We start from the raw sequence: 20692 nt of genomic DNA, 5'->3' as shown, positions 1-20692 counted from the left end.
GGACTTATCTTGTGCCCAATATATGAAATTGTATTTCTATTTCTTTTCCTCTTGAGTGTATGATAAAGATGCCTTTTATGTTTTTCCAATATCAGAAAAAGCTTGAGGCTTAACGGAATGGGTAATTAACTAATGAATGATTTAGTGTTGTCATCAAGTTTGCTTCATAGTAAAGACACAAAATGTAATGCTTCTTCTTAAAGCTTTGATATTGTAACCAAGTTCTCGAGAAAAATAACACTCTTTTGTATACAGTATTACCTAACTAACAAAGATTTAGAATAAAATGACAAGTACAGGGTATAATTAGAGTATTAATTAAATTAAATATAACGTTTTCTTCTTCTCAAAGGGTGACATGAGGAACACTAGTCGCGATTTCAGCGTCAAGAGTTCTTCTTCTTCATTTGTTTAGTAAAAAAAAAAAGGAAAGAGAGCTTCAAAGCTTAAAGGTGAAATCTTTGGTTCGGGCATAGTAAGAATTTTCTCGATCCGTAAAAAGCCGAATCGATCGGCTTGAAGAAGTATTAGTAGCGAGGAGCTCTCATCTCCATTGTTGTTGGGTAACAAAACGCAAAGCTGAGAAAGCTTTCTCCTTTATACAGGTGACGACAATGGCGGTTCCTGTAGAGGAAGCAATCGCAGCTCTTTCCACTTTCTCCTTAGAGGTATCTTCGATTTCGACTTTATTTGTTGTAAATTTAGAAATTGTGCTTCTTTAGATCAATATATGACTGTAATGTCTCATTCCGGAGTTCAATTTCAAAAGTTTGACTAGAAAGGAGAGGACTTGTTGTGATCTATCTCCGGATCTTGGATAAACCTCAAAACTCTGTTGCCTAGTTAGGACTTAGCAGTGAAAAATAGGTTTTAACGAAATGCTGAAAATATATAAGTATCTTCTTTTCTTGAATCATTCTGAATTTTCTTGGGACAATGTGATAGGATGAACAACCAGAAGTACAAGGACCGGCTGTGATGGTTTCAGCTGAAAGAGCTGCAACTGATAGTCCCATCGGTTTCTTTCTTTACCTCTCTTTCTTTTTTTTAGTTCTTCACTATTTTTAGCATAAACTGAGTTTGAGAATTGTTGGTTTTGCAGAGTATAGTGATGTTGCAGCATACCGGTTATCTCTTTCAGAAGACACAAAAGCTCTTAACCAGCTGGTATGTGGTGACTCTTCTTCCTTTACTTCCTTTTATGAAGCTCTTTAAACTAAGATTTCATAGCTATATCTTCCTCTTTCTGTACTTTATTTTGTTATATTGTGCAATCATTTCTTAGCGGATGCTATCTTTTATCTTTGGATATTTCGAGTAATTGTTTGATCAACTGGTTGCAGAATACGCTTATACAAGAAGGAAAAGAGATGGCTTCAATTCTCTATACATATAGAAGCTGCGTCAAAGCACTGCCTCAGGTCCGTCCTTGTGAATTCTTCTACTCTATCCCCACTGCTTATCTACTTTAAGACATTTTTCTATTTGAATAGAAAGTAACTTTGTGAATCATGCTAATTCTTTCATTAATGGTATACGTTGCAGCTTCCCGAATCTATGAAGCATAGCCAGGCAGATTTGTATCTAGAGACATATCAAGTTTTGGACTTAGAAATGAGCCGTTTACGCGAAATTCAGAGATGGCAATCGTCGGCTTCAGCTAAAGTGCGGTGTATCTCCTTCCTCTTCCGACTCTTTTCATTGAAATTCCTGTATCGGAAATAATGTGCTTACTTACTCTACGTCTCTGCAGCTAGCTGCTGATATGCAGAGGTTTTCAAGACCTGAAAGGCGAATCAATGGCCCCACAGTCACACATCTTTGGTAGATTATAACTTCTCTTTTGCCTTTCTGTATACATCCTCAGACATTTACACTCTTTGTGTGTATAACTTAACATTGATTTTACTTAATATAGGTCAATGCTGAAGTTGCTTGATGTCTTGGTTCAGCTTGACCATCTTAAAAATGCTAAAGCTAGCATTCCTAATGATTTCTCTTGGTATAAAAGGTAAAACAATAATTATATTTTTATCTGGTCTTTACATTCTCTTTGCAGATAGGACACTTTTATGTTTCTTATTAACACTTCTTTTAAAGTTGAAGTAGTTTCCTAGATGCTTTGCTGTTGCTTCTTTTCTTATTATTGTTTCACACTTTTCAGAACATTCACTCAAGTCAGTGCACAGTGGCAAGATACGGATACCATGAGAGAAGAGTTAGATGACTTACAGGCATGGCTTGTTTATGCAATCATTTCTTATTGCCTTCACCTGTGGATTTTCATTAATGAAAATGTGTGTTCTTATGTTTACAGATTTTCCTGAGCACAAGATGGGCTATTTTACTCAACTTGCATGTTGAGATGTTCCGTGTGAACAAGTATCCTTTTTTCTAGATATTTATCATCACAGTCATCAGCATATGGTTCTTATAATGATTCCGTATTTCTATATCGCAACCTTTTTGATTCCTTAAATTAAATTTAGTGTGGAAGACATTCTCCAAGTACTCATAGTCTTCATTGTTGAGTCTCTGGAGTTGGATTTCGCACTCCTTTTTCCTGAGAGGTATATTCTTCTCCGAGTCTTGCCCGTTCTTGTTGTCTTAGCAACGCCATCAGAGAAAGATACCGAGGCTTTATACAAGAGGGTGAAACTCAACAGAATGATCAACATTTTCAAGGTATTGAAGTACATCTTATACCTATTTAAGTTTCACAACTAATATACCTTGAAAGACTCCGACTTGCTAACTAACATCACTGTTGTGTTTTGTTAACAGAATGATCCTGTCATTCCTGCGTTTCCAGATCTCCATCTTTCTCCTGCTGCAATTTTGAAAGAACTGTCAGTATACTTTCAAAAGTTCTCATCACAGACTCGCCTTCTGACTCTTCCAGCACCTCATGAGCTCCCTCCACGTGAAGCTCTAGAATATCCTTTCATATTTTTTTTACTGTTACGTGCCTCATTAACTATTATCTGCATTATTGCAAACTGAACGCATGCTCTGATGATTGCAAGCCTTAACATATTTTACATATCAGAGGCATTATTTGATAGTTAACCACATTGGAGCTCTCCGTGCTGAGCACGACGATTTCACAATCCGATTTGCTTCATCCATGAATCAGGTGCTTAGGCTATTATTTTTTAATTACGATTTTCTTACTCTTATCTTAAGTCTCTAGTTTGCTTTCATGCAGTTATTGCTGTTGAAGTCAAATGATGGAGCATACACTGAATGGTGCAGAGAGGTGAAAGGCAACATGTATGATATGGTTGTTGAAGGTTTCCAACTGCTTAGCAGATGGACTGCACGCATCTGGGAGCAATCTGCTTGGAAATTCTCTCGCCCGTGTAGGGATGCAGCAGAGACGCAAGAGGCCTCCGGGTCATATTCTGATTACGAGAAGGTAATACTTGTGAAATATTTGGATACTTTCTCTTATATGTTAACAAGTTTTAAATTATTTTTAATAGGTGGTGAGGTACAATTACACTGCAGAAGAAAGGAGAGCCTTGGTAGAACTTGTTGGCTATATAAAGAGTGTAGGATCGATGCTTCAGCGCTGTGACACGTTAGTTGCAGATGCTTTATGGGAGACAATACATGCCGAAGTTCAAGATTTTGTACAAAACACGTTAGCCACGATGTTGCGTACCACCTTCCGAAAGAAGAAAGATCTCTCAAGGTGAATAAGTTTTTACCATTTTTTCTGTGTCCATTTCAACTCTCATTCCCTTTAGTTTAAGCTTTACATATTGTTAACGGTGTCATCTGTGTGATTGCGTTCAGGATTCTTTCTGATATGCGGACACTTTCAGCTGACTGGATGGCAAACACCAGGCCCGAACATGAGATGCCATCTTCACAACACGGAGGTGATGAGAGTAAAGCGAACTTCTTTTATCCGAGGCCAGTTGCCCCAACAGCAGCACAGGTTTGGGTTCATTTCATGATTATTTTAGATACAGAAAAGGAAGGTAAAACCGAGTGCTTGAACTTCTTGCTGTTTTGTTGTTTCAGGTGCACTGCTTGCAGTTTTTGATATATGAGGTTGTCTCTGGTGGTAATCTGAGGAGGCCAGGGGGATTCTTTGGAAATAATGGCTCTGAGATTCCTGTTAATGACCTAAAGCAACTGGAGACTTTCTTTTACAAGCTCAGCTTTTTTCTGCACATATTGGATTACTCAGGTAAACCCACATGCTCAAATATTAGCTGTATTGAGCCAGCTTGATGTTTATTAGCTTTTTAAGCTGACACTTCAACTTCAAACTATTATGGCTGCAGCAAGTATTGGGATATTGACTGATCTGGGGTTCCTGTGGTTTAGAGAATTTTACCTGGAGTCTTCACGTGTTATTCAGGTACGTGGCTGTATAAAAAGGTTATTTCGCCACTTCATCCCCTGACTTGTTCTTACAAATAGTTGTATGTTCACTATTGCAGTTCCCGATTGAGTGTTCACTACCATGGATGCTGATAGACCACATTCTCGAAGCCCCAAATTCAGGCCTTCTTGAGAGTGTTCTGCTGCCTTTTGACATTTATAATGACTCAGCTCAACAAGCACTGGTTGTGCTTAGGCAGAGGTTCCTCTATGATGAAATTGAGGCTGAGGTATTGAGCGTCTAATACCGGATCTTCTACTTGAACAAAAAGGTTCCTTGAACCAATTTTTTTTTTCTTACCTGTATCCGTCTTCTTTATGTAGGTGGACCATGGTTTTGATATATTTGTATCAAGACTCTCGGAGTCTATATTCACATATTACAAGAGCTGGTCAGCAAGGTATATAATTATTTGTTTTTCTTTGAGATATTAATCCCACACTGGTAACTAGTGAGTAGCTTAACTCTTTTATCATCAATGGCCGAGTTCAACAGTGAGCTTCTTGATCCATCATTTCTCTTTGCCTTGGACAATGGTGAAAAGTTCTCCATCCAGCCTGTGAGGTTTACTGCGTTATTTAAGATGACAAAAGTAAAGGTGAGCAATAATGCTGCTCTTTATCTCTACTATTATGCATAGAATTAGATTATGTTTCAAGCATTGAAACAATCTTCTTAATTTTGTTGTGATGTGTAGATACTTGGTAGAACAATTAATTTAAGAAGTTTGATCGCTCAAAGGATGAACAAAACTTTTAGAGAGAATCTGGAGTTTCTCTTTGATCGTTTTGAGTCCCAGGACCTATGTGCTGTAGTGGTACGTTTCCTTTTCATTTTCGTTATCTTTGTATGTATTACCATTGCTTGTAAAATATACAAATTTCATAAGTGCAGGAACTGGAGAAGCTCATAGATATCCTAAAGCACTCGCATGAACTGCTTTCACAAGATCTTACAATAGATCCTTTCAGCCTAATGCTGAATGAAATGCAAGAAAACATCTCTCTTGTCTCATTCTCCAGTCGACTTGCTACACAGGTCAGCAATTCTAATTGATGAAATTATAAATTATGGGTCTATTTTTCTCAGCTTTTGTTATATAATTTTATATTTGTTTTGTTTTTCCGTTGGGTATTAGATATGGTCAGAGATGCAGAGTGATTTCCTACCAAACTTCATACTTTGCAACACCACACAGAGATTTGTCCGCTCCTCGAAGGTTCCTCCTACTCAAAAACCATCAGTGCCTTCTGCTAAGCCTAGTTTCTACTGTGGCACTCAAGTAAGTAGCAATCTCTTAAGCCATTTTTTTACTTTTAACTTGTTCTGAAACAATCTTTTAGTGTCATATTGTGGTTACTAAACATTCCATATTATATTTTTTTGTGTGGTAGGACTTAAATGCAGCACATCAAAGTTTTGCACGGTTGCATAGCGGATTTTTCGGTATACCACATCTGTTTTCCATAGTTAAACTTCTTGGATCCAGATCATTGCCTTGGCTTATAAGAGCGCTGCTGGATCATATATCAAATAAGGTAGATATTTCACAAAAACATTTCTGCTGTCTCGGTACTAATTATACATGCATCCAGCTAAAATAGTTACTTATGTTTGAAAACTTTCAGATAACAACACTAGAGCCAATGATCTCTGGATTGCAAGAAGCATTGCCCAAGTCTATCGGATTGCTTTCTTTCGATGGTGGTGTTGCAGGTTCTTACTAAATTCAATTCTTGTTGTGTTTCTTTTTTTATGTGGTAAGTATATTTCATGTTCGTCCAATGCTTTTGTGTTGTTTATTAGGCTGTATGAGGCTTATTAGAGAGCAACTAAACTGGGGAACAAAGGCAGAACTCAAAACAGAAGTTCTACGTGGAATAAAAGAAATTGGAAGTGTGATATATACAATGGGACTTCTCGACATTGTATTGGTCAGTCCTATCAGACAGACTGCAAGAAAATTAACAAGCTAGTGATAGAAGTCTAACAAATGTTTTGTTGTTACACAGAGAGAAGTAGACACAAAGCGTTTCATGCAGACAGCTCCATGGTTGGGTTTAATCCCAGGCGCAGAAGGACAGATAGTTAACGCTCAAGAAGGCGAAAGCCCACTTGTCAATCTCCTAAAGTCAGCGACTTCTGCTGTTGTGTCCAGTCCTGGTTGTCTTAATCCAGCAGCGTTCTACACCATGTCAAAACAAGCAGAAGCTGCAGGTTTAATTAGAAGCTTGTGTAGCTATTCATTCATTCAATCATCAGTTTCTTTTGTTTACTCTTTTCTTATAGTGACTATTGCTTATTATATGTGCAGATCTTTTGTACAAGGCAAACATGAACGGTGGAAGCGTTCTTGAATACACACTTGCATTCACAAGCGCTTCGCTTGACAAATACTGTAGTAAATGGAGTGCTCCTCCAAAGACGGGTTTTGTAGATATCACAACTTCAAAGGACTTTTACCGCATTTACGGTGGTCTTCAGATCGTAAGTTAAATGATTTTAACATTTTGATCTTCTCAAAAGTTTCTTATGCTAAAAAATTTGCAATTATGAACTCTTAGGGGTATCTGGAGGAGATAACAGTTCCACAATCAGGTCAACAAGAAGTCCTCGGAGATTCTATAGCTTGGGGTGGTTGCACTATCATTTACCTGCTCGGACAGCAACTTCACTTTGAGCTGTTTGATTTCTCGTACCAAGTACTCAATGTCTCTGAGGTTGAAACTGTATCCGCTTCACATACTCATAGGAATCCTCAAGTTCTCCAGGTAGATTTTTGCTTTCTCCATCCTCTCATCAACACCATTTGGCTTCTCTGTTTGAATGTTTTTTTTCTCGGTTGCTGTGTGAATAAAAGGGATGGGAAGGTTTGTTGGAGGGGATGAAGAAAGCTCGGCGGCTGAACAACCATGTCTTCTCAATGCTCAAAGCTCGTTGTCCACTCGAAGACAAGACGGCTTGTGCCATTAAACAGAGCGGCGCACCGTTACCACGTGTGAGATTTGAGAATACAGTTTCTGCCTTTGAGTCTCTACCTCAGAAAGGAACCGTTGGGTGACGTGATGTGTTTGCTCTTCTAATACCGTATGAACACAAACGTCTCTGAGTAAGACTGCTTTGCGGTTGATTTGTTTCTTAATATTTTGATGTAAGATGTGTTAAACATTTAGAGAAAAATACCTGAAACTATAAATAAACAAAGAAAAACCGTCTTGTAGTAACACGTTAATATTGTTTCGTAACTATTTGAGTAAAATTGTTACCCGAATCATCTTTGTGATCTCTCTCACTCTCTTTTACGATCTGGTTTGCATATTCAAAACAAAACAAAAAACTAAAGCCGGTTACCATGGACCGAGACGGATAAAATCAAAACCCGGTTTGATAAAACCGCGTTATAGTAGAACTGCAAGAAAACCAAGGGAAAGTCGAGTCGGCGAAGAAGAAAAGTAAATAAAAACAGAGGAGAGAGAGAAGAAGAAGAATTTGATTTCTCTTATTTCACCGAAGAGAGAGAGAGAGAGAGGGCTCTTAGGGTTTTTGGGCGGTTCTATCTATCATGGTGAGTTTAGGTTTTTGTTTCTCTGTAATCTTTTCTGGCTGCATGCAGTTTTAGCTAAAACCTCTGAAATTTTCTCTCTTTGCGGCTTGGATTAGCTGAATCGATCGTGATTAGCTCCTCGTCTTAATTCAATTGTAACCCAGTAATAAAGTTTTGAGCTTTCGAGTTTCTAGCTACATGAGCTGTGGATTTTTTGTTCTTTTTGTTTTTTATCTCTTTTCCTTGAATCTAAGAGGTTTGAATGTTTGGGCTTTTGTTGTTTTTGTAGGATTCGGTAATGACTCAAACGACTGTTTTGGCTGTGACGGATGATGTGGTGTTGCCTGTTAGCTCTGTTCTAACTATAATGAAGGAGCTCGCAAAGGAAGGGATTGAACGTTGTGATCCTATCGTCATTACTCAAGCTTCCACAATAAGTAAAACAATCTCATCTCCTCATTTGATTTCTCGTTGTGTTATTTAGCACAGGCTCTAAAATAGGTTTTTGATTGCTTAGTTAAGCTGTAATTAGCATAAGATTCATCCACAATATGTACAAATCTCAGGTCGTTATCTTATTTAGCTAAGGCTCCAAAATAGTGTTCAATTTCTTAGTTAAGCTGTAATTAGCATATGATTCATCTGGGCATGTAGGTAGAGAGGAAGATTCGTGTCTTATGATTATGTTTTCTACTGTTTTGCAGGTCAGGTTCCTTTGGATGCTTCCTCTGTGGATGCAGTTCTAGCCATTTCCAGAGTATCTGATTTTCCCAGTGATAAAATATATGGCGAGTTCTCGAGAGTTTTGAAGCCTGGTTGTTCAGTTTATGTGTGCGCTAGTTCGGAGGGTGAAACTGTAGAGTTGCAACAGGTTTGTGATGTGTATCGAATCTTATATAACTGGGGTTTCTTTGACATGTTTTTACTTAAATCTTGTGGCGAATATTCCTTGCAGACCCTTCAAAAGAGAGTAGCCTTGGCTGGTTTTCTGGAGGCACAGTCTCTTGATTTGAAATCAATTAAGTTGCCTAACTTCACCTTCTCCGTTGGGGTGAGCACCTTTTTACATGTCTTCTTGTACAGATATCAAACTGCTTTTTGGGTTCAAAGCTTATTATTGCTCCTTTAGTATTAAGGATTGTCGATCTTCATACTAGTTATTTGTGAAGGTTGAATACACTCGCTTTGGCTCAACCATATAACAGGAAACATGTTATCATATGCAGATTAAGGCAAAGAAACCTACATGGAAGATTGGTTCATCATTTGCTCTCAAAAAGCCTGCAAAAACTACTCTCCCGAAGATTAATCTAGACGATGACTTGGATCTTATAGATGAAGACTCTCTCTTGACAGAGGAGGACCTGAAGAAGCCACAAGTTCCAGTTGGTAATTAAAGACATCCCATACGACCTTTGTTCTTCTTGTTCATGTGTAACACATCTGTTGCACTTTTTGCAGCTAGCGGTTGTGAAACCACTAAGAAAGCTTGCAAGAACTGCGTCTGTGGTAGAGCTGAGATAGAGGAGAAAGCTGTGAAGCTGGGACTCACAGAGGATCAAATCGAGAATCCACAGTCATCATGTGGCAGCGTAAGCTTCTTTACTCATCTCTTTCTCTGTGTGCGTTCGATATTTTGATTCCACAAGACTGAAAAATTCTTAAACAATGATTTCAGTGTGGACTCGGTGATGCCTTCCGCTGCGGTACATGCCCTTACAAGGGTCTCCCACCTTTCAAACTAGGCGAGAAGGTACCAAATGCCTTAATACCTATCACATTCATTCATAAATTCAGTAAATCTTTTTAAAGAATACAACCTAAGCATGTTTCTTTTCTTCCTCCATAGGTAACCCTTTCTCAAAACTTCCTTGACGCTGACTTCTAAGCCTGCGGAAGGTGCCATCTTCATGCGTTCTTGTTTCTCACCGAGGCCAAAACCTTTTGTCAAACACAGAGTAGTTTAATCACTTTGTGTCCTTTCGTATATTTTGTTTGTTGGTACTTTCTTTATTTCTCGGCTTTTGAAATGGCTTAGTAGACAATTGTTGGGTGTTGCTTACAATACACATTGGAACCTTTATATCAATGAAGAACAGCTTTTCACTTTGTTAAATATTGGTTCATTTCTGTGTTCAAATGGCTTGGATCTTAGTTTTCGCAACTTCTCTATTTATGTTGAGTAGTTTGGATGCAAACGCTCTCTTATCATCAAACGTAGCATATTTACAGTTGTGGCTGTAATAGTATCTGATGTGTCTCTCAATACACAGGTTTTGTGTGGACCCTGTAAAATGTGAAACGTCAATAGTTTGGTATCAAGCAAGATTGAACAAATAAGACAACCGTACAGCAACTATACTCAACTCTCAAATCCAAGTATAATCTAACACTCAGCTTCAGGTACATGATACAATTCGTTTATCATAACTAAACCGAACCGAACCAAGGAAGAGAAACCTCAAAGCAGCTGAGTTTCTATAAAATTCCCAATTTCCATAACCATTCCAAGTCTCAGCAGCACTATTTTAAACTCCTCTAAGCTGAACTTCCAACTGCTCTATCCGCATAGCCAAATCATGCTTCCCACTATTCTTCAACCCATCAGTCACCATATCAAAACACCTCGATATCGGAACCAACCCCACTTCCGTCATCTCAACCAAATAATTAGCCGCATCCACAAACTTCCCACCACGACCACACATCGTTATCAGCATCGTATAAACCGGCCTGTTAGGCGGATGAGCCTTCACCTTCATATCACTAAAGAAACTAAACGCATCATCAAACATCCCATTCCTACACATCCCCTTGATTATAGGAGCATACAAACTCGGAAACGGCTTATGCCCATCCTCCACACAATTATTCAGCAACCGAAACGCCTCGTCTATCTTCCCAATCTTCGAAACCGCAGGTATAAGCGTCTTGTAAGTATCGATATCCACAGAAAGACCTAACTTGCAAGCAGTGTAGTACATCTCAAGGCAGAACTCAACTTCCCCTGACTTAGTTATCGCTTCAATAAGAGTATTAAAAGTCTGAACATCGGGAACAAACCCTCCTTTAGTCATCTTGTTCACCATCTCCTTAGCAGACTCCAAGTAACCAGCATTCAACAAACCCTCAATCAGCAAGTCACGCCCACGCGCCGGCGGGTTAAACCCTTTCCTACTCATCTCATCAAGAAACTCCTGAGCCTCCTTCATCTTCCCAGCAGAACACCAACCATTAACCAATATAGAGTACGTCCTCTTATCAGGCTTAATCCCTTTCCTTATCATCCTCCTGATCAACGCATAAGCTCCGTGAAACATCCTCACCTCGCAAAGCGCGTGGAGCAAAGAGTTGTAAACCTCAACGGTTTGCTTACACCCGAGAGTCTTCGCCACACCGTTGAAAAGCTCAACGGCTTGATCCACGTGTCCGTTCTTACCGTACTGCTCTATTATAAAGCAGAGAGTCTCCCCGGAGATGTCTAGGGAGAGATCCTTCATCTGCTTGAGGATCTTCCACATGGATTCGTATTTTTTGTGTAAAGCTAGGGACTTTGCGAGCTGCTCGTACTCCATGGAGGTCGGGGTGTAGCTGGGGTTTGATCGGGCCCAGTTGAAGAAGCGGAGGGAGTCGTTGGCGGATCGGGAGGTGGCGCGGAGGACTCTGAAGACGAATTCGGAGGTTACGGGGAGGCGGAGACGGTTTAGGGATCGTTCGGGGTGGATTTCGCGGCGGACGAGGTTGACGACGTGGTTGATCGCGGCGAAGTAGTCTCCTTTGGTTGATGATGGGTTTGAATCGGAGGTTTGCAGAGGCTCGAGACTGGTGAAATGACGAATAATTGATTCATTGAAGGGTTTGAAATCGAGGGTGGAGATAGAAAAGAGGCTTCTTTTGGTATAACGGCGGAGGAGAAACATTTTCTCGCCGGAGAAAATTTTACTCCGATAAGATGAGCTGAAGAGGTGAAGATGGTAGCCTAAAACGCAGCGTTTAGTACTTTACTCAGTTAGCTTCAAAACGCAGCGTTTTTAGAATTTTATTTAGTTTTTATTCACCAGTTAACGTAAAACGCAGCGTTTAGGACTTTATTCATTCATCGGTTAAGTTAAAACGCTGCGTTTTGAGACTGGAAGCCCTAGGGTTTATTCTCCACTATATAAATATGAGTTTATTGTTACTTGGGCCACTCTCTGCATTTAGGTTTTCATTTTCAGCGGCGGACGAAAGAGAAGGAGAAGAAGCTCCAACCATGGCGACTCAAGCGGCTAAACAATCCGTGCAATGCTTCGGGCGTAAGAAGACAGCAGTGGCTGTTACCCACTGCAAGCCTGGATGCGGTATGATCAAGCTCAACGGCTCCCCGATCGAGCTGTTCAACCCAGAGATCCTCCGTTTCAAGATCTTCGAGCCTGTCCTCCTCCTCGGCAAGCACCGTTTCGCTGGCGTCGACATGAGGATCCGCGTCAAGGGTGGTGGTCACACTTCCCAGGTCTACGCTATCCGTCAGAGTATCGCCAAGGCGCTCGTGGCGTTCTACCAGAAGTACGTGGACGAGCAGTCGAAGAAGGAGGTGAAGGATATCCTTATCCGTTACGATAGGACTCTCCTTGTGGCGGATCCGAGGAGGTGCGAGCCGAAGAAGTTTGGTGGTCGTGGTGCTCGTTCCCGTTTCCAGAAGAGTTACCGTTAATTGCTGGTTTGTTTTGTTTCGGTTTCGGATCGTTGCAAGGTTTCATTTTCAGACTTCATGTTTTGTTTGGATATCTAAGAACTTATTATGTTTTGCTATGTTTACGTGTTTGGTATCGGAAAGTTTTAATATTTATCACTTTATATTTATTGTCTTGAGATGTTTGAATTTGCATAATTTGATGAATGGTTAGGTCAATTACTTGGAATATGTTCTTGTGTCGAAATGTTTGAGCTTGTTGAGTTTATTGCAAGTTTGTGACTCAGCTATAATTGATCAAACATAACATCTGAAACATTGCTGTGTATAAATTGGTTGCGATTTTGACATCTCGTGTTTAAATCGTGTAAACACTTTCAACTGTCAACATTTGTAGATCTGTTTTAGGCTTATCTTGATGTGTGTTTGTGTGTAAGCTCAGGGAATACAGTAAATGTGCTCTCTGTTCTTGCATATTGTTATGTGTAAGCTCAGGGAATACAGTAATTGTTTGTTAGATCTTTTCCCTATCGCTTGCTTGTTTAAAAAGTCTTTCAGAAAAGCATTGAATATTTGTGTGTTTGCTTGTGGAAGTATATTAGGGAAATGGACCAATAATTGAAGAATATGGATTCATCATATGACATTGTTAATCATTCGATCTCTGGAAACCCGTTAATTTACTTAGGCCGAAGTCTAAACACTAATCACTAAAAAACTGGATATTGGGTCTTACTTCCTTCACATGCATGCATATATTAACTTGGCCCTAGAAATACAAAGAAATGTTTCGAATCTCTTTGGTGTGGTGTTATATACCGACGACGGAATAGTCCTACAAAAGACTGAATGGCCAAAGCAGGCACTAACTACTCAAGATCTATCAATCATAATGCAACTTTGGAAAACACTCGTCTCTTTGATAAAACTCTCTTCCTCTTCTGGTCGCTGTACTAAGTAAACAAACCCAAGTGAAGAAAAGAAGCTACAGCTCTTTTTATAAGAGATCAACATGTTGTATGAAAAAGCAGCGCCAGTCCTCAAACACTAATTGTGTTTTGCCTATCCGGAGGTGCAACGCATTTCCAGAGGGAACAATAAGGCTCGATATCTGCCGGATTCAACCCCAACGCAGAGATGTTTCGGCCATACTCCTGACAAAGATATTTTATAACCGATGATGCTACTTCTTACCAAAACTGACTATTTTCAGAGAACACAATGAAACAACATGAGGAGCTAAGGTTACCTGAAGATCAAGGAACAACTGCATACACATCTTCTCTGTTCCAGATACATTGTGGTCAGTTACACCTGATGCTGCTGCACCTGCTCGTTTCTGTGCATTTTGTCGTGATTTCTGAAGATATGTCTCTGTTTTTCTCGCCTGCAACATATTACCCCGCCTTTAACTGCACATAAAATACTCACCAACCATTTCTGGATGTTTACTGTTTTAAAAAGGTACTTACGTCGCTTAGACGTCCAGCAGCTAGTTCATAATACCGCCTGGTCATTTCAGTGAGAGTGCCAAGCAATAACTCCTCCCTTGTTTCGTGGGTCAAGTAATGTCTAGCCTTGTCTCCCTCCAAAAAGGCCTATTAACACAAAAGATGCAATAATCCGCACTTTCAGAATTCATCAGTCAAGTACTATGAACTTACCATCTCAACCCGGACATTAGACGAATACCTTTAGAGGGCGCAATAGTCCAACCACGTACGGTGAATGCCTAATAGGCAGTGGTTTATTAGACATCATACATGTTGCGGCTATTCCCTTGAGCTGACTTAGTTCCTGAAGGAGAGAAGAAAACAATTTACTATCCAGACTTGAGTATGTATGATACTCTAGATAATAATTTACTAGTGTTTCTCCAGGGCTTTACCTCAACAGATTTATCAACAATGACTTCAATAATGGTTTTCTTAACCAAAGGTAGGACGTTTTCTAATGATTCTACACCCTGTAGCATGCTCTTCCTCACCACATCCAGAACTTCAGAGGGGCATGAAGATAAATAGTGTGATATAAGTCCAAGGTAATCGCCACGAACTTCTGAGACTATACAATTTACATCATGTATAACCTGAAAGGAAGGTAACGTGTAAAAATTCCAATAACATAAAATGATCAACCACATAATCTATGTGACCAGATTTCATGTATTAAAGTCAAAATTTCCGAAATAAAAGGAACTGAAAAACAACCCACATAACAAAGTAACTTACATATACAAAATCCTCTGCAGTGGCTGAAACTGCCCATTCACATCCAGGAGTCAGGCTGGCATTACTCTTTCTAGCATTCACCGCAGAAGACACCCAGTTGCAATATCTACATGTTATTAACACTATCAACATTAGAATTTAAACAAATAAAAACTTGTAAGATGATAGTATTTTAGTCACAAACCTCGAAAGAAGCTGCAAGGCCAAGCGAAGAAATTTATCAGCGGCAGAGAAAATGTGAACATCTTCTTTCCAGCATGATCGCAAGCTCTCCAAAAGAGCTACGCTCTGTCTAAGCATTAAGGTGGGTGAACTCCGTTTATCTGAGTCAGAGTCCTGAAGAAAAACCAGAGAAGCAGAAGTAAGAGCAGAATCCAAGCCTCCAGCTATTTCCTGAAACCTGAAATTATGTATCTTCTGAGTTAGAGAAGTTGAGAATCCAATAATTCTAATGGTAATTCACTAGTCATCTATGATATTTCTCTGAGTACCTCATTGAAAAGTACACTCTCACATTCCATTGCTTCATGAATTCGATACATATCGCTTCAGCTCGAAACTTAGTTACAGCAGACCTTGACGGACAGTAACCTTCACAAAAAAGTAGATGGTACTATAACTCAGCTGAAAAGCATACAAGCAACTTCATCACCAGATATCAATGAAAATCAGTTCACAGAGAAAGATGAAGATCAGTTACTCTACCTTCAAGGTATGCCAGGAAATCCAAGCTTGCCTTGTAATTCTTCAAGAACTCGGTAGGCCTTCCAGGAGAAAACACGCCTGGTTTGACTTTCTGGATTTCCGAAAGAACTTCTTTCAGGATTGAGTTTGCCAAGAAGTTGAAGACATGCGAACCCGATTTGTCTGTTGTAATAACAAGATACAAAGCAAAAGTACAGTGCAGTTGCGTTAAAATACTAAAGCCATGAAGCATAGGTTACTACCATCTTGTTGCGTATAATTCTTCTGAAAGTATGTAACACGAAAACTTCTTTACCAGTGATGTAAAACAAACATAATAACGCAGAGATTTTGAGTGAGTTACCAGTGGAAGATATCTCTAGCAGCATTTTACAGTCCCTGGCGACGAAAAGCTTGATCTGTCTGTAATCGTTTTCTAGTCCATCTCCCAATGTTCCATCATATGCTTCATATGCAATAACTTTATGTATAAATGGAGCCACAATGGTCGTACGAAACACCTCTTCTGCATTCTTAATTTTATCAGTGGCAGCATATGCACGTAGACAGTTGTAAATGACGTTTGATTCTCTGTTGTTTAGCCCGTCAATGAAGCAATTACGCAAGCTAGCATCAAATAGCACACTAGCGCTCTGAATCCTCTTCTCTAAGTTCTCAATGAAAGGCAGATTCTGTAATGACATGCATAACATAAAATATTAGTGAGAGAATTACTTGTAAGACATTCTATTGTCTTCTCAAAGCCAGTGAAAGAGAGAGTAAACGACCTGTGCATGAGTCATATGGAACTTGAGCCGATTCAATTCACTAGCTATTCTTTCCAAGAGAATGCTCTGTGATTCTCTCATGGTTGCGCCATCTTGCTGCTCTTGTAGAAGCTTTTCAACCTATAATTCACAATGAATGTCATTATAACTTTCGTAACAATTAAAAGCATAAGCCTTTAACTCTGCTTTACCTTAGACACCACACGAAAAGCGTCGAGCGACGATTCCAGAACCTCCCTTGCAGCCCCAGTATCGTTACGTTGGTTTAATCCACTCGCACGTGCGACATGTGCATCCTCCACAGATCCACGAAACGCACTGATCTCCTCACGGAGCTCAAGGAGGGGAGCGCGCATGCGGACTGCAGTTTCGTCGATATCAACGAGCTTAGCGCTCAAATTAACGAAATCGGCGTAGTCGCGATTGATGTGGTCAACGAGTTCGCCGTTGAGGGAGGAAAGGTGTGATCGGAGCTCGGATCGGAGAGTGTCGAAGGGGACGAAAGTACGGAGGTCTGAGATGAAGGACTCGGAGTCGAAGACTGGGGAAAGGAAGAGGGAAGGGTTGAACCATAGAGGAGGACGAGAGTCATCCCAGAATACGTCTGCGGCGGATCTCGGAGACGGCAACGTCGCGACGGGATCTGACATTGTCGATTCGCTGTTTCTTCCCGGCGTGAGGAATCTAGTATTTATAAATTTGATTAAAATAATATAATAAAGAATATATTAATCATCGCAAAATCTAATTGTTTCCGTGAACCAATCAGGAGCTGGCATGTAATTTGATTACGAAAAGAAAAGAACGCCGGTATGACGTGGGCCCGTTGCTTCGTAGTTAAACGTATTATAAAATTACACGTGGCACTAAAGTGTTTTACTCAAACCTCCGTTATTAATCTGATGTGGCATTCTGTTACAGGTTGCTTAAGTTAATAAAAGGAAAATAAAAAAAGGAGGCAAAAGAAAAATAAACTGAGAGCTGACGGATATAAATTGATCGTTTCTTCGCTTCTCTCTGTTGCCAACAGAAACTTCCCGCTCTTCTTCTTTTTCCCCCAATTCTCGAGTTTCTAGGGTTCTTACTTTCGCGCTTTCAATGGAGGAATCGACGGCGGAGTCTACGGCAGCAACCGCCGATGCTCTGAGGATGGAGTTAAAGAAGACGATTGCGGAGATTCTCGACGACGGAGGAGTAAGCGAAGATCGCGGTGAGACTGACGGAAGCTCCCGAGTCTTGAAAGCAATTGACGAGGCGGTTCGAATGCTGAATCTTCTGAGGGAAGTTGAATCGAAGTTGCCGGACTCTGATACTTCTTCGTCTTCTCCGACTTCTCTGCCCGAAGTGCCGAAAGAGTTCAAGTGTATGCTCTCGCACGCGATCATGAGCGAACCTGTAGTCATCGCTTCTGGCCAGGTTAGATTTCTTTTGTGATTCTTGCTCGAATTTTGCTAATCTTTCTATCAAGAAGTATATAAGTTTCGATATATTCAGTTTCTATGAATGCTATCTGTATACATGCTCATTCTCTAAACAAAGGTTCAGAATCGTATAACTTGACATTGCGAACAAACGTAATGCTTGTGTATGTTTTGTATGCGTATCGAATGTGTTCTCATATACAAAGATATGTAACAGGAGTAGATAGATACAGATATGTGTGCTATTTGTGTATATGAACATGTTAGCTTCTTTATATGAACAAAGCATATAACTTTCGATATACTCAACTGTTATGAGTGCTATTTGTGTATATGTACATGTATCTTCTTTAAAATGAAATTTTTGTATGAAAGTTTTGTATCTTATTTGTGTATATGCTTGACATTGCCAAGAAACTCAATGATTGTGTGTACGTTTGTATTCGTATGGAATGTATGCTCATATACAGAGATATGTCATAGGAGTAGATAGATACATATAAAGGACTGTGTATCCAAATGTGTGCCTTTCTGTGTTTTACAATTATGGAGATCGATCGAGATTCTTGGATTGAAGATACATACGTCTGGGTGTTTGGTGCTGATTATTTGCTATTTTGTTTCTTTTTTTGACAGACCTATGAAAGGAGATACATCCAACAGTGGCTGATGTGTAAAGTGACATGTCCCAAGACCAGAGAAGTCCTCTCTCACCGTTTGTGGTCACCCAACTATTTGGTCGCTGAGTTGATTGCGCAATGGTGTCAAGCCAACAAGTACGATCGGCCAGAACCATCTGATAAACCCATTGGACTGTTCAATGATGACATAGACCTATTGCTTCAGAGGATCTCTTCTCCCTCCTCAGTTGAAGATCAGACAAAAGCTGCAAATGAGCTGCGCCGCCAGACCAAGAGATTTGACAATGTCCCGGCCTCGTTTGTCGCTGAGATCCCTGAATCCATCACACGGTTGCTCACTCCGCTCTCTGCTTTGGGCGAGGACATTGACTCGAACCCGGGATTTCAGAAGGACATCATCACCGCATTGCTTTACATCTCGGGTCTTGAGGAGAACAAAACAGCAGTTGCTCAGCACCCTCTTGTGATCCCACTGCTTACAAAGTCTTTGAAGCAGGGGACAGCTAAGACACGAAGAAACTCTGCAGAGGCGTTATGGCTACTTTCAAAGCTTGATTCTAACAAGACCATCATCGGGAACTCAGAGACGCTCAAGGCTTTGGTACATGTCATCAAAGAGGATCATTTCACAGCAGCCATAAGCGCCTCTTATGCTGTTTTCCACCTCTGTTGCCTACCGGAGAACATGGGCAAAGTGGTTTCAGAAGGTTTGATTCCAGCGCTGATCAACAGGATTAAAGAAAGAAGCTATGTGTATATCTACTTTGCTCTCTTGGCGCTTATGACTGCACAAAACGGGGTGATTGAAGAAATTGAGGATCTAGGGTTTGTCGATGGTATGTTCAGTATCTTGAGGAATACGAGTTGCTCAGTGACTGAAGAGAACGGTACATTGATCTTCCGTCGCATGTGCGGTCTGAAAACGGGTGACAGAGACAGAGAGAGGACTAGGCTGAAGCTGATCAAAGAAGAGGAGGACAAATACTCGACATTTTCGAAGCTTGCAAAACAAGGATCACAACGTGCAGTGATGGAAGCAGAAGCGATTTTGCAGTGGATCAAGAGGTCCGGTACAGGTGAAGAGAAATAAAGGGGATGAAAGGAACCACCACACTCAGGTCATGTTGATAAATAAAAAGATTAGTTCTGTAAACTGAGTCTTGATGATGCATGTAAAAAATTTAGAAAGAAGCAGAAGTTGTATAGTTTTCTGAGAACGTTTAGTTACTAATGAGGGCCTGAATGTTGCTACTCTGAATTGACGTTTCTGATTCATATTCCGGCTAGTGAAATCATCAGAGAGGATTGCGTAAGTCCCAAGTAATGTGGTTCTCTCTTGTATTCATCAGAATGCTATGATGTGCATTGTCCCAATCATGCAACGGCAGACACTTTGACCGCTCCCACCTTTTTTTTATCTATATAGTTGTGCGTTATTGTTATCAATCAGAGTTTGGTGTACATAAACCATTTTAAGGCGGTCCTCTACTGAAATTTTATTCACATAGAATGAAGTTTATATAAATATAGACTTTATCAAAGACATGGTGATCACAGTCAGGGTATGTTTGTTTGTTGTCTATTGGATTGATTTGTCAGTTATGTTACTTGTATGCTAATATAATCAATAATTTCATATGTTAATATCATGCAATCTCATAAACACTTTAGGAACACCATTCCGTTAATAATTTTGTAGGTTAAAAGGTTCAAACAAAAGAACACAGCTAGAGTGTCAATCACTAAGGTATGGCTATAACAATCTAATTTAGGAACATAGTAACACACCCAAATGAAATGAAAATTTAAACATTGACCACAACCACAGTATGCTTAAACATATTTGAAAACTTTAGTTTTTGATAGGAATTGTTGCACAAAAAAAAAGTTTTTGATAGGAAATAAATGATCGGAATTATTTTTTCTTAACCAATCAGAAGCTAAAGCGGAAATGACGTGGCAGAGGAGGAAGCAACAAGCTGAAATCGAAGTTTTTTCTCCGGCGATACAAGCTCCGCTCTTGTTAATCCGTCGTTCGATCTGGAGCCGTTACAGGATCCGCCGCAGACCACGGCGTCCTCAGGCACCGGAAATGGTAAGATATGCTATCGCTCGCCTTCCTCCACATAGCTTCATGGAGTCCGGAACAGCCACCGTTTCCTCCTCCGGTCACCATTCTCCTTCTCATTCCTCGGAATCTCATCAGGGGCTCCTCTCTGTTGACAGAGGGAAGACGACGACTAAGCCTGGGATTGGACGGCACGAGTCTATCGCTAATGCTTGGGAGATCGACGTCCGACGCGGTTGTTGAA

General features: G+C 40.1%; 6 protein-coding genes across 8 annotated transcripts; 4 read left to right on the top strand and 2 right to left on the bottom strand.

Annotated features, from left to right (window-relative positions):
• The first annotated feature begins 334 nt into the window (after nucleotides 1-334).
• On the top strand, nucleotides 335-7673 carry LOC106433858 (protein PIR). Of its 3 annotated transcripts, none has more exons than XM_048771260.1 (31): nucleotides 335-452; nucleotides 606-668; nucleotides 946-1018; nucleotides 1103-1167; nucleotides 1344-1421; nucleotides 1546-1665; nucleotides 1754-1824; nucleotides 1919-2011; nucleotides 2165-2234; nucleotides 2318-2382; nucleotides 2490-2685; nucleotides 2785-2936; nucleotides 3043-3136; nucleotides 3209-3418; nucleotides 3486-3697; nucleotides 3802-3946; nucleotides 4033-4201; nucleotides 4299-4375; nucleotides 4458-4628; nucleotides 4723-4799; nucleotides 4895-4997; nucleotides 5097-5216; nucleotides 5294-5437; nucleotides 5538-5681; nucleotides 5794-5937; nucleotides 6028-6115; nucleotides 6206-6333; nucleotides 6412-6616; nucleotides 6714-6886; nucleotides 6964-7170; nucleotides 7260-7673. In XM_048771260.1, exons 2-31 carry the CDS (start codon nucleotides 615-617, stop codon nucleotides 7458-7460), a joined length of 3849 nt encoding a protein of 1282 aa, XP_048627217.1. In that variant the 5' UTR covers nucleotides 335-452; nucleotides 606-614; the 3' UTR covers nucleotides 7461-7673. The 3 variants fall into 3 exon arrangements, with proteins under 3 accessions (XP_048627217.1, XP_048627218.1, XP_048627216.1); XM_048771261.1 differs by having other exon boundaries at nucleotides 381-524; XM_048771259.1 differs by having other exon boundaries at nucleotides 384-563.
• A 136-nt stretch (nucleotides 7674-7809) lies between these two features.
• Nucleotides 7810-10059, top strand: LOC106433849 (anamorsin homolog). Its single transcript, XM_013874680.3, has 8 exons — nucleotides 7810-7964; nucleotides 8233-8380; nucleotides 8648-8814; nucleotides 8899-8994; nucleotides 9170-9332; nucleotides 9405-9535; nucleotides 9622-9696; nucleotides 9793-10059. The coding sequence occupies exons 1-8, from the start codon at nucleotides 7962-7964 to the stop codon at nucleotides 9829-9831; spliced, it is 822 nt and encodes a 273-aa protein (XP_013730134.1). The 5' UTR covers nucleotides 7810-7961; the 3' UTR covers nucleotides 9832-10059.
• Nucleotides 10060-10238: 179 nt separating this feature from the next.
• On the bottom strand, nucleotides 10239-11863 carry LOC106433830 (pentatricopeptide repeat-containing protein At5g18390, mitochondrial). The gene has a single exon (XM_013874664.3). The coding sequence runs from the start codon at nucleotides 11861-11863 to the stop codon at nucleotides 10472-10474; it is 1392 nt and encodes a 463-aa protein (XP_013730118.1). The 3' UTR covers nucleotides 10239-10471.
• Nucleotides 11864-11895: 32 nt separating this feature from the next.
• On the top strand, nucleotides 11896-12785 carry LOC106433839 (40S ribosomal protein S16-3-like). Its single transcript, XM_013874671.3, has one exon. It carries the CDS (start codon nucleotides 12109-12111, stop codon nucleotides 12634-12636), a length of 528 nt encoding a protein of 175 aa, XP_013730125.2. The 5' UTR covers nucleotides 11896-12108; the 3' UTR covers nucleotides 12637-12785.
• A 616-nt stretch (nucleotides 12786-13401) lies between these two features.
• Nucleotides 13402-17022, bottom strand: LOC106433820 (conserved oligomeric Golgi complex subunit 2). The gene is made up of 12 exons (XM_013874653.3): nucleotides 16510-17022; nucleotides 16319-16438; nucleotides 15895-16222; nucleotides 15552-15713; nucleotides 15338-15437; nucleotides 15031-15246; nucleotides 14847-14952; nucleotides 14504-14704; nucleotides 14308-14412; nucleotides 14088-14213; nucleotides 13865-14002; nucleotides 13402-13769 (listed from the first exon to the last, which is right to left on the bottom strand). The coding sequence occupies exons 1-12, from the start codon at nucleotides 16966-16968 to the stop codon at nucleotides 13656-13658; spliced, it is 2175 nt and encodes a 724-aa protein (XP_013730107.2). The 5' UTR covers nucleotides 16969-17022; the 3' UTR covers nucleotides 13402-13655.
• Nucleotides 17023-17202: 180 nt separating this feature from the next.
• Nucleotides 17203-19658, top strand: LOC106443179 (putative U-box domain-containing protein 46). The gene is made up of 2 exons (XM_013884765.3): nucleotides 17203-17734; nucleotides 18376-19658. Exons 1-2 carry the CDS (start codon nucleotides 17417-17419, stop codon nucleotides 19468-19470), a joined length of 1413 nt encoding a protein of 470 aa, XP_013740219.2. The 5' UTR covers nucleotides 17203-17416; the 3' UTR covers nucleotides 19471-19658.
• The last annotated feature ends 1034 nt before the right edge of the window (nucleotides 19659-20692 follow it).

The sequence above is a fragment of the Brassica napus genome, chromosome A3 (assembly GCF_020379485.1).
Source record: "Brassica napus cultivar Da-Ae chromosome A3, Da-Ae, whole genome shotgun sequence".
In the NCBI taxonomy this organism is placed as follows: Eukaryota; Viridiplantae; Streptophyta; class Magnoliopsida; order Brassicales; family Brassicaceae; genus Brassica; species Brassica napus.
This window is presented reverse-complemented; position numbering and strand designations above follow the sequence as displayed.